This window comes from Lipophrys pholis, assembly GCF_963383615.2.
Source record: "Lipophrys pholis genome assembly, chromosome: 14".
NCBI classification, from domain to species: Eukaryota; Metazoa; Chordata; class Actinopteri; order Blenniiformes; family Blenniidae; genus Lipophrys; species Lipophrys pholis.
The window spans coordinates 20,820,551-20,832,692 of NC_137633.1; the positions used below are offsets into that span (position 1 = coordinate 20,820,551).

Consider the following 12,142-nt stretch of genomic DNA (forward strand, 5'->3'; position numbering starts at 1 on the left):
TGAACCCAAACTGCTGCTATGGTGGAATGGTGACAGCTCTGGATTACAGTCGAGGCTGTTCAGTCGCTCGGTGGGAACAATGATATTATCACGGCCTGTGCCAAATTTTGGAAGTTCTATTGTGTGTGGATGAGTCAAGTTGTAGACGACAAAGTAGCCGATGAATTGAAACTAAAGAATCTGGGACGAATCTGTTTTCTTCTGTGATGTTCGCTTACCAGACTGTGCCCATATGTAGAGTTTAGTTCGAGGCATCAATTCTGCCACGAGCCCATCTAATACAATAGTGAGCATTAAAATCTGGAGATGTGGGGTTCCTATTATAGATTTTCCGATTTTCCTGGCTGAATTAACCGGAGAGGCAGAATCCACCTTTGATGTGAGTTCAGCAGCGCTGCTGTTGGACCGCCTCGGTGTTTTCCATCCTGGTGACTTCCTAAGAGAAACATACTTAACATTCTTAAAAACGCCGGCAGCATTTCGCTTCACTCCTCTTTTTTTTCTTTCTTTTTCTTCCCCCCTTTCTTTTTTTTTTTTTTTTTTTTTTTTGTGTGAGTCGCTTGACGAGTTTATGTAAGAGCCACGCGGGGTCGAGCACCAAGCCACATACTGTACAGTAGCATTCCCTCCTCACACGTTCAGCTCAAACACCGTGTTCACCAGCAGCTGCAGAGGAGCTGCCTCAAACATTCCTCCTGGGTAAACATGGGTGGGGCCCGCCGTTCACACAAGGGCTTGTTCTATGATTTTTGTCTCGGGACAGGAACTCTGTACACAAGCCATAGAACGCACTGATGCTCCCGATGCCTCCTTTACAAAGAATAAAATATTTTTTAAAGATACGCCGCCCCGAGTTGGATTTGTGGGGGGTGTTGGCCATTTACCGATGAGTGTGGGAAGTGTTTTCTTTACTTTTTCAATTTTTTTTATTTATTTCTGATTAGCCTTTGAACTGTCTCAGCTGTGTTCACGCACTGTTTAATCACAGTTACATGTGTGTTTCATCATTCTTCTGTGTGAGCATTTCTCTACTATCTTAGTTGCCAAAATTGATCCATCATTTCTTTTTTCTTTTTTTCTTTTTTTTTTAGATAAGGGAAATAATTTTCTTGAAGTCTGTTTCATTCACATTCTGTTTCTATCTTATCAGTGCCATCTTAATATTTCCCATGGAGAGTCTGCCTGGGTGCCATCTCTTGTTTGAGTCTGGGTGTAGTTCCTCTCTGAAGCCACACGGGGGCACTACTTCCTCAACAATAGAGCAGTTGGCTGGAAGCCCACTAAAAGCCTCTGAGCTAAAAACAACCGACTGGAAGTTTGATGTTTATTATGAAAATCACTCAAATGCATGTATATGTGTAGAATACGAGAAACTAAATCCTCCATCAGAGGCGATACATGTAAAGATTTCCCTGATTAATCATTCCCGGTCCATATGGTTTTTGCTTATAAAGACTAATTAATTAAAAAGTCCTTTTATTTCCTATTTAAATGTTGGCAGTGATGCATGAGCAACGTCTGCCTGTGCGTACACATTTTTAGCTTTTATATTTATGCACATGCAGAAATTGTTGTGTGATGATGATGATGATGATGTTGGTGATGACATTTTCCATCATCGGCATGTGACTTCGTCTGCTCTATAATAAGGGCACATGAAAGGGATTTAAATACATAACATGTCAGTTAGGCGTGGGGAGAGGAGCAGAGCTGTGGGACGCCGCGCTTCCTAATTAACATTTCTGCAGCGGATGTGAAACGGGTTCATGTGTCTGCACACTTGCCTGTTTTTCTGAATGACAGAAGAGACACTGAAGGTGACAGCATGCTAATTTTGAGATCACTCGGTGGCTCCCCTGCCTTAAGCAGGGCAGGGTTATGCAAATAAAGTAGAATGATGCTCTTTTTTTTTTTTCTTCTTCTTCTTCTTCTGGTGTGTACCAGTTTCCTGGATGTGGAGGTTCACGTGCTGCTTCATAACACATCTACAGAAACCATGCTTCTATCATCACTACCTTCATGATCCTAATTAACTCGCATCATTTCAGGTTATGGGATCATATTCCAGCAGCTTTATGGAAGAAGTTTAAAAATAATAACTAAAAATCACTTTGGATAAACAGCATAAACATTAGTTGCTGTTGCAGTTTGTTGGTCTTAGGTCTGGTCGCAGCAGAGATATTCGGAGTTTGCATGTTCTTGTGTGCCTCATCAAATCTGCTAGTCATTTCTACATGTTGTGCACTCGCATGCAGGTTGGATCCTCCAGTGAGCCGTAGTGGGACCCGAAGTTTGATAATGCAGTATGGAAAAAGGATGGATGGATGGATGAATTGTACACACACACACACACACACACACACTGGCAGCCTTTTCCTGCCTGCTGTTGGCTGGGAAACACTCAAATCCCTCATGACTCAAGTCTGGATAACATGAGTGGAGCAGATGGATGCATGAATGTGCAGCAAACTGGTGGTGGTTTGTTGGTTTACCTTTATTTCCCCTCTTACTAACCTCAACTATCTCAAACGGAGCTCCTCCGCCTCCCGAGTCGGGATCAGAGGGAAGATTCTTCCTGGAAAAGAAGAGTTTTGGCTTTCCAACCGTCTCCTGCTGGGAACGTGGGATTGTTTGGTTTTTCTTAATAGAGTCATTGTGGTTAAAACTATATAACTTCTCACAAAGCAGAGGATGTATTTAAACGGTTCCTGCCTCAGCTTCACGCGTTTCCTTGCAGACGTGAAGCGGTTGTAACGAGCAGCAGGACACCTGAGCAGGTGATGTTTACCCTCAATTACCCAGCATGCAGCTGAGACAAACTACACACAGATCATCTGTAAATCAGAGATAATGTTTGAATGAAGAAATGACAAACACATTTATCTCCTGCTTCTTTTTTTTTTTTTTTTAAATCGAGTGTACATGTTCTCCCTGAGCGTATTGTGATTTCCTCCAGGGAACTCTGTCCTAAAACATGCATATTAGTTGAACTGGTGTTTTTAAATTGCCCGAAGGTGTAATTGTGTTGGCTTGTCACTCTTTCAGGTGCGTTACACATGCAGCCCCGCGGGACAATAAAGGACAGACGAGAAGGGGAGAAAAAAAAAAACGTTATTGTGAAGCGACAAAGTGTTTTGTTTTAATAAGGAGCATGAACAAGAATGACAATAAAAACAAGCAGGCGTCCATTTTCAAAATGGATTAACAACTGAAATCGGAGGATTCAATTCAACCTGCTAGATAACTTTGTTAATGGTTAAAAGAACAGTAGAGTTTGTCGAACAACAGATGGCAAAATCTGTTATAAAAAAATCAGTGCTGAAGCAGTGAACATTTCTACGTTATTGTCATTAGCAGCACATCTATACTGTGTTTAAGAAAATGTGGAAGTCCTGCAGAAATCCTTTGTTCTGAGTGTTGACCCCAGTTTTCCTCCAGTTTAAAGAGAATCGCAGTGGCAGATTGAATAAATAGAAAGTTCACTAAATGGGAACCTACTTATAAATAAACTAAAGTTTGTTGAAATGACTCCAGCCAACCAAAACACATTATTTCACTTTGAATGAATGATCGTTATGCAACGCCGACATAGATAGTTATCCCTTTATTTGTTCCCTCATGGGGGAAATTTTAATTGTTATAAATAGAAGAGAAGTAAAAGAATGTGAGCAATAATGTAAAACAATAATAGTAAAAATATATAATCAGAGTTTGACGGTGACATTATTTCCATTCTTACAATAGTGAAAGGTACAGTGTGTGAATTATACATGTTTTGGGATTCGTCGGGGCCCAGAATGGAATTCTAATCACATATCTAACTCAAACACATATATTCAGTTCAACATGTCGGAAGAAGTAAAACTTATTTACTCCTCCTGCTTCCCCAATATTCAGTCATCACATTTCATGATTATCCCGACTATTACCTACAAAAATATAATTGTTCAGCACTTTATTGTCTCATCTTTTCATTTAATTGCAGATTATTTTCCATTTTGGCCATTATTACTTTGTTATATAGTTTAATAATTAATTTGATCATCAGCTGTTTTCTAAACAAATAAAATGACGTTTTTGGGAATGACCAATCTGGGCTTTGACACGTATATGAACTGACTAACTTTCCATCAACGTTTCTGCAAACACAATGTTTTTGAAACACTTTTGGTTGGAGCTTGACTCCAGCCTCAAGGTGTCGAGGTCCTCCTGGTTGCACATGCTATGAATAGGCGGAGGTGGTGAATGGAGACGCTCTGCAAGTGAAGCTCCACTCTGGATTTCTCACCACAAGGTCGAACACCTCACACTGGACTCACACTCGCTCTCCGAATCGTCAAACAAAGTCATCACACTTTCTTTCTTTTTTTCTTATCCCCCCCCCCTCTCCTCCTGCTTTAGCTTGCAGCCAGCTCTGTAGCACTACACAATTCAGCGCCGTATGCAGTGCAGTTTGAAGAGGATTATGATTATATCAGGCCTATTTACTATTTCATGTGGCTCTTGATGATACTTTGTGCTCAGCCTACTCAGCTTATTACTTTCTCAATGAATAACAAATGAGTTGTCAAATAAAAGGCAAATAAACACGGGCTAAAGAGGAGCCGATACAAATATTTTATTAGAACATGTGCGGGGGGGGGAGGGGGAGTAGGTTTGAGAAAATTGAGCATTAAATTCCAAAGTGGGGCAGAGTTTGGCTCTTTGAAGGCCTCGTGGCCCCTCGCTGAGACACATGTGGCGTCCTGCCTACTCAAGCAAACAGGAGCACAAATTACTTTAATTACGAAGTAATTGCAGAGTCTCGTGTTAATTAAATCTTTATCAGTTCAAGAGAGTGGGGCTGCCTTCCCACGCGGAGGCCGCCGACGTTCCCCGTCTCACCCGGCTGGCCGTCTCTCACCCCCGGGTCTCACGCCGACTTCCGCCGAGTCTGTCAGTCGCCAGCTGTTTCCCAAAAACACCATAACAAACATGATAGCGCCGGCGCGAGGGAGTGTCCTCCGCTGGAAAATGAGATACAAGATTTATCAGAGGTTCCTGGTGTTTGACAAAATTGAATCCTCTCATTTTAATTGCTCTCGACGAGGTGTGCTGCTCCAGGCCACGGAAACTGCAGCTCTGTATGTCGTCCCCTTGTTCTCCACACACCATTATGTTCCATTGTGCAAAATGCCGATTATGACCGGCTTTATCCTTGTCATCTATCTTATTTAGGATCATTTAGGTAGCCACATGTTACAAAGGAACAGCAGTCTGCCCTGTTATTATGTGTGTTTGAGTCCCCTGCTTCCTGTAATGAGAACACGATCACAGAGGAGAATTAATCTCTCTGAAGACTGATTCTCTGGTTCAAGGCCTCGCTACATGTGCAGTTTAGAGGAAATTGGTGTTGTTTTGTTCCTTTCCATCAGCACGGCATTCCAGGTTTAGAATATTAATGTCAACACTCGTCGCTCCACGCTGTGCATTCGCGCCATAATTTCTTTACTGCACATTTGTCGGTAGGGAAGAAGAGAACGGAATGACTATTTTTATGACCCGACTGGCTGATATGAACACTGTCTGGATGAGTTTAGGAGCCACATGCCGTCTAATTTGATCTTAAGTGGGACGTGCCAGTCAAACGAACAGAATGAAAAGCCGACATTTTATTAAATAACTTCTTACAAATCCAGAACCAGTTGAAATCTATAAAGAAAAATAAGTGGTCTTTTTTTTTTTCCACAGTTATATTTAATAATGCTTCTTGTGCGACATGCAACAAAATCCTTGCATTGTGAAAGGATAAAGCCGCCTACATTTCCAAGCTACTTCACCGAAGTGAAAAGTATTGGTTTTTAATTAGTGGAGCATAAAGTGAATATTCCTCCTCTCTACCTCATTTGTTACACACAGAGCGGGAAACAATCCATTATAAACATTGACAATGGGAGTCCACGGACATTCGTGTGGACAGACGATGACGTTAGATCGTTATCACGGTGACTGTCGACTATAAAACTACCAAGTCCCAGGAGGATCTGGACCGGGGGTGATGATTCTCTGGAGGAAAACATTGTGGTTATTGTCTATCTACTGTTTACCACGGCCATGCTGCTTCTGCGCAGTAGAATGCTTTTCCCCCCAAAAATTGCGTTTTACCCCATTTACATGGAGACGGAGTCAGAGTGTTTGCAAAAATGGAAGCCGTTCCTAAAAACTTGTGTTTTCGGCGGCTCCAAGCACCTTTGTTGTATCAATGGACACCTAAAACACAACAAAATCTTTGGGTTTTCACTTGAAAACGTTGTATAAAAGGGTCCTGGGTTCGTCAACATTAAAAATGGCAAAGAAAAAGACAATAAGACACGTCTGTTTATGTTTTCACCGATCAAAGTCTTCATGTGAGGGAATCAGGGAGAAGACATTTTTGTCAACTGTCTGGTGTAAAGCATCAAAACATTTGATTTTCTTAGTCAATCATATGAAAGACGATTTGTTTTATGGATAAAAACTGAGTCTGTTCAAAAATCAGTGTCCACCTGGTTCAGCGCTCTCTTGCATTCTCATTTCTTCACACAGATTTGAGAAACATCGTCGCTGTGCAGCAAAAAGCTCCAATCTTTTTTTTTTATCAGTCACAAGTGTGTTGTGCTGTAATGGACGTTAACTGTTTATAACCCAGGGAGCATCAGCTCCTCTGTCAGTGCAAATACAGGCCAGTTTTAATCTTTCGGTGTCGACAGTATGTACATTTTGGCTTGTGGACACAGTCAGTGTGCAACTGTTTAGCACTGAGAATGTTTATGGGCCGATGAATGGGTGTAATGTGGCTGTGAAGCAGATTCAAAGGGGCTTAACTGGATTACACCTCATTTCAAGGATGCTTAAGGTAAGATTAAAACAGATATGTGGTAAGTGAGGAAAAATACAAAATCAAATAGATGGAATTCCTCTCAGTGGTCTCGTAAGCTACTTGCTCATGCATGGCTGTCCTGTTTCTGTTTGTGGGCTGAGAATCAGAAATAATGGAAGACAATATGTAGATTTTTGCTGTAATAGAAAAAAAACAAAACACAGATTTCAAACAGTTTTGCTCCACTGGACCGTCACAATTCAGCATTAATGCCCTTTCTTATCTTACGCTACAAATCCCCAGAGCTGGAACATTAGAACTCTCTAATCACACACACTGGCACACACCCTGTGTGTGTGTGTGTGTGTGTGTGTGTGTGTGTGTGTGTGTGTGTGTGTGTGTGTGTGTGTGTGTGTGTGTGTGTGTGTGTGTGTGTGTGTGTGTGTGTGTGTGTGTGTGTGTGTGTGTGTGTGTGTGTGTGTGTGTGTGTGTGTGTGTGTGTGTGTGTGCACATACACTCATAGAAAACACACCTCACATACAATCTGAAAAGATAATGGGTTTAATACCACTGCTATTACAGTCAACTAATGTTTTCTAATAGTCCGGTGCCACAAGGAACCAGGGCCTCCGCCACGTGGGTAATTCCTCTCTTTGGACGAGCTGTCAATGAAGAAGCATGGGACGCTTGGAGGATGAGTCTAATCCAGTAGACTCTCTAATGATTCCTCTGTGCCTGAAGCAGCAGCAGCAGCAGCAGCAGCAGCAGCAGCAGCAGAAGCAGCAGCAGCAGCAGCAGAAGCAAAAGCAGCGCCGGGCCTCTGAATATGCTCACGGCTGTGTTTTATCTTCTCCATCAGCTCTGCAGCGTTGGCGCTCCACTGAGCGTTTGTCCAGGTTTTTCTACATGTCAGGGCCTAATGGAAGTGGTGGTTTTAGCGAGGGAGGTTTATGACGTGCCTGATTACCCTCGTCCCCTCCATCCCTCCCTCCATCCCTCCCTCCATCCATCCATCCATCCACCTCCCCAAATTCACTCCATCTCCTCCCCACATCCCTCTGCCAGCGCTGCAGCCCGGCGGATAACCGAGCGTGGATTAGCAGTGACATCACGCTGAAGAGATGGCTGAGCTCCCCCCCCCGCGTGAAGAAGGGTGAGCGCTTCGGCTTGTGTGTGTCAGATGGGTGTGAGTGTTGTGTGTGTGTTGGAGACTGATTAGACGGTGAGGGTGGTGGCGAGAAGGGGAGGGAGGATTAGAGAGCCATCTGAGAGTTGGTTAGGTGCTGACACCACTCCACCTCACCAAGGGCTCAATTTACTGAGGGATCAGACTCATTTATGGTGGGCTGGGATTATTATCAGTTCAATAGGGCAATTTCTTTATTACAGTCACCTCTCAACCTGAGAAATATCAACACTTGTGAGACGCTTGCAGCCTTGGGGCGCTTGTTTGGGCTACAAGAGTTTGTCCATCAGCAGTGGGATCATGTTCAAGAAGAGGAAATTAGAGGAACTAATGTCATTTTTTTAAAGGCTCCTAATTGGACAGGCTTTGTTTGAATTTGGGTTCACCTTGCATGGCAACACTCAGCTGTCCCTGAATATTAAACCCGACAACTCAGTCCACCGAGGAAACATCTGCAGAAGCAGAGCAATAGGGAGGGATGAGGTACTAAGAGGAAGAGTTGGTGGGGCCACCCAGGAGGAAACAAGACATAGGCGAGGGTTGTTGTGTGATATTTAGGCTACAAAGTGGACTTTTTTTTTTTTTTTTTAACTTGTTTAGTTAATGATTCTTTGTTGGATAAATTAACTCAATTAAACTGCATGAAACTTCTCCATTTTCCACGGGCAGCATTGACATTTGGTAGCCACATTAGAGCATCCGAGTCAAGGGTCGGGCTCAGGGAGCGACCTGTGGGGTTTGAACCTGCAAACTCTTGATGTGGATATGGATGTCAGACACTCTATCCATTCAATGGGAGCTGCTTGATTTAGTCTGTTTTAATATTGACAGCTGTCACAGCTGTAACATTCATTCAAATCTTTTTTTACAGTGAAAAACAAACAGAAATCAAAAGGACACAGTAGGTCAATATGCTATTTCTTTATTTATACCAAATGGCATTTTTACACAACTGAAACGCTTGAATCAGCTCTTATGAATGTTTTTAGATTTTAGCTACACGTACTTGACTTTAGAGGTCATATTTTGTTTTGTGCTTTTTGGATTTGGGAATAACTGCAGGGATATTATCTGACTTGACCTGTGTTCATCAGCCGGGATCGCCTCGTGCTCCGTTCCACCCAAAGATAGAATAAATAGATAAATCTTTGTCCGTATGAATCCCATCTACCTTTTAGCTAAAATGAGGTGGGTGTAAAAAAATCTGGAAAATAAATATAACGCCCAGAAAATAATACACATTTTTATGTCTCGGTCTTTGTTCATATAGTATTTTTCATTTAAACGTCTTGTATCTTCAATTAATCTGTGTAACTGAAAAGTAACATCACTCCAACATTATTAAACATGTCTTCATTTTATATATTCATCACTTCTTTTCATCTGCTTATTCTATTCAGACGAAAACACCCCGAATAATAGAGATTTTTTTGGAGACTTTAAAAAAAAATTTTTTGTTACAGGAAACCACTTCCACAAAAGCGAGTAGATTTAATTAAATAATGACTAAAAAAACACAACACAAAACACCTCAGCTTCTGCAGGTGAAAAAAATAAACCCACTGCTCCACTGTGTGGCCCATATTCCCCTATTAATCTGTCCGATAGAACTTCAAAAGAAACCTATTATTTTGTTGTAGGATTTTGTCTGACCAAGAGACATCGTTTCTATCAATATTTCAATCGAGAGATTTTTTTGTCATTCAAAAGAAAGTTTTTTTTTAATTGAAGATATATTTTCAATATTTGGTCATGGATAAATATAATATTATTTTGCTATATTATTTGTTATTGTTTTATTTCCCTACAGAAGGGACAAACTCACTGCTGATGTCTCAGCTGTGGTCCATAGCTCGTTGTCATATTCATAAAGTATCGCGAGATTTGCGCGTCAGCGCGCTGCCGGTTGTTACTTCCGGGTTAACAAACGCCTCCTCTCTCAAAGCTTGCAGGAATAAAACCGGAGTCTTTTACTTTAATGTCGCGTTAACGTGTCTTCTCCTCTGTGGAAAGTCTGTTTATTAGGTCGTCGGTTCCTCACGGGGTTGTATTCTGCAGCTTGCGGGGATGCTAAGCTGCTAACGTTAGCTCTCCTGGACGCACCAGATTGAACTAAAGAAGAAAACTGAAATGTCCTCGGAGCGCAGAACGAGCTGGATCCTGAGCGGAGCCACCGTGGCTTGTGTCGCGGCTCTGTACGTGCCCTGCGTGCAGAGGACTGTCCCCGGTGGAGACTCAGGTGGGTGCTAACGCTGCTGTGGCCATGTGGGTTTGTTGTGTTTCCGGCAGCCAATCCGAGAGGCGGCTGCACGAGCTGGAGCTATCCGAGGTGCTGCTTCATCACTGTAATCAAACCCTGAACCGGCAACGATCTGTCAGCATCCAGTGTCTCCTCCAAACCAGCTACAGTCTATACATTCAGCATGTAGTGTCTCCTCCACAATCTGTCAACATTAGGCATGCAGTGTCTCCTACAACCCGGAAAAATGGGAGAATTTACAGTAAACACACACACAATGGAATTTTATAAGTTGGCCTTCATACCAACTGTAGTCACACTGACTCCTAATATACAATCCTGTCAACTTTTTTGTACTTTACACCCTGCAGCTTCAATAAACTCAACACAATTTTGTCTCATTACCAAAGTAATTTGTTTCGTCTCTTTGCAGAACATTTCTCATACCCTCCCAAAGGTTTTAGAAATGCGGTATTTTCCTTGAGGTAACAGTATGTGGAGACAAGCAAAGTCCACCTGCCAATCTCACAATCCTGTAAGAAACACTTAGTAATGACATTAGGACGCTTTTTTACATCCATGGTCTTCTTGATTTTGCAGAAATACCAGCTTCCTTTCTCCTGTGACAGTCGGGCTTGCTCTGTATTTCCATCCAATTTGACCTAATTTCAAGTTGTTTTGAGGAGACAACAATTAAACAAGCAATATGTAACTTAAGCCAGGGGTGACAATTATAAGGCCTTTGGGCCAAAACCAGCCAGTAAAAGGCTCCAATCCAGTCCGCCAAACCACCAAGCAAATTGTAAAACTTTGCATGGTGGTTTTCATTTATTCGTTTTTTTTTAAACACATTTCTTAAAAGTTTTGGACACAACACTGAGACCTGAGCTGAGATATCGGTGATGCTGCCATCATTACTATCAAACAAGCCTCAGGCTCATGCTGTCAGGCTGAGTTTGTATTAACATACGTAATGCAACAGCTATTGGATGCATTTTTTTTTTTTTTTTGACATTTCACTGTATTTTGCACCAGAAGGTTTCATTAAATTTGGCTTTCTGTTGAGATTGTGGTCATTTTCCGTAGTAATTATTTGGTTTTGCCACGATATCTCAATTTTCATCACATATGCTCTGTTCCTCAGTAAAGAAAGACTTTAAAGTTTGAATTAAAAGGTTTTCATGGCCCACTCAAGATGAAAATAGGCTGTATGTGACCCGTGAACTAAAACCCTTGCTCCAAAGCCACACAAAATATGGTAGCTTGCTCTGGAATGACTCGGTAAAATCGTAGAATTGAGTCTAAAATGCACATGGAGTTAATGAAAGGAGGCGAAAAGTGGCACAATGTGTGTCTGAGCTGCTGTGTTCTTTGATTTGACCCACGTTTTACACCAAATACATTATTGGGCATCATTCAGGAAACAAACTCTGTGGTGAAATTAGTTTATTGCTGTTGGTTTGATCCTGGTGGTGCTTTAAGTCTTAACTTCCGGTGTCGGGTGTCCCGGTTTGAATCCCAGTTGTGGCAAAGTCTACAGCAAAGGCAGAGAATTACCGTCCATATATCAGTGGAACTTACTACTTTAAACTGCTTGGAAAATTTAACTTTTTGATCTTTTCACACACGTTATTTTAAACCTCTTCAGCTCTGCTCAAAACTATCAAACATCAATCAAAGGATTTCAACCCTTCAAATGTTTCGCTTGTTGAGTGGCTGTGTTGTCTTTATTAAATGGATCTTTGATATAGTGAAACTTTGGCCCAAATATTGACTTTGATGCATTATTAGTTTTTGTGCATCATCAGATTAAAGAATTACTTCCTTTTTAGTCATTTGAGTACATAAATGTGACATTGAAATCAGATTTTTAATCTA

General features: G+C 41.7%; 1 protein-coding gene across 1 annotated transcript in view; it reads left to right on the forward strand.

Annotated features, from left to right (window-relative positions):
* Positions 1-9,921: 9,921 nt before the first annotated feature.
* tmem260 (transmembrane protein 260) overlaps positions 9,922-12,142 on the forward strand; it is a 30,339-nt gene continuing 28,118 nt past the window's right edge. Inside the window, exon 1 of the mRNA XM_080479317.1 lies at positions 9,922-10,264. Within this exon, the coding sequence (XP_080335443.1) occupies positions 10,156-10,264 (109 nt within the window). The 5' untranslated portion in view covers positions 9,922-10,155. The remainder of the gene's footprint in view (positions 10,265-12,142) is intronic.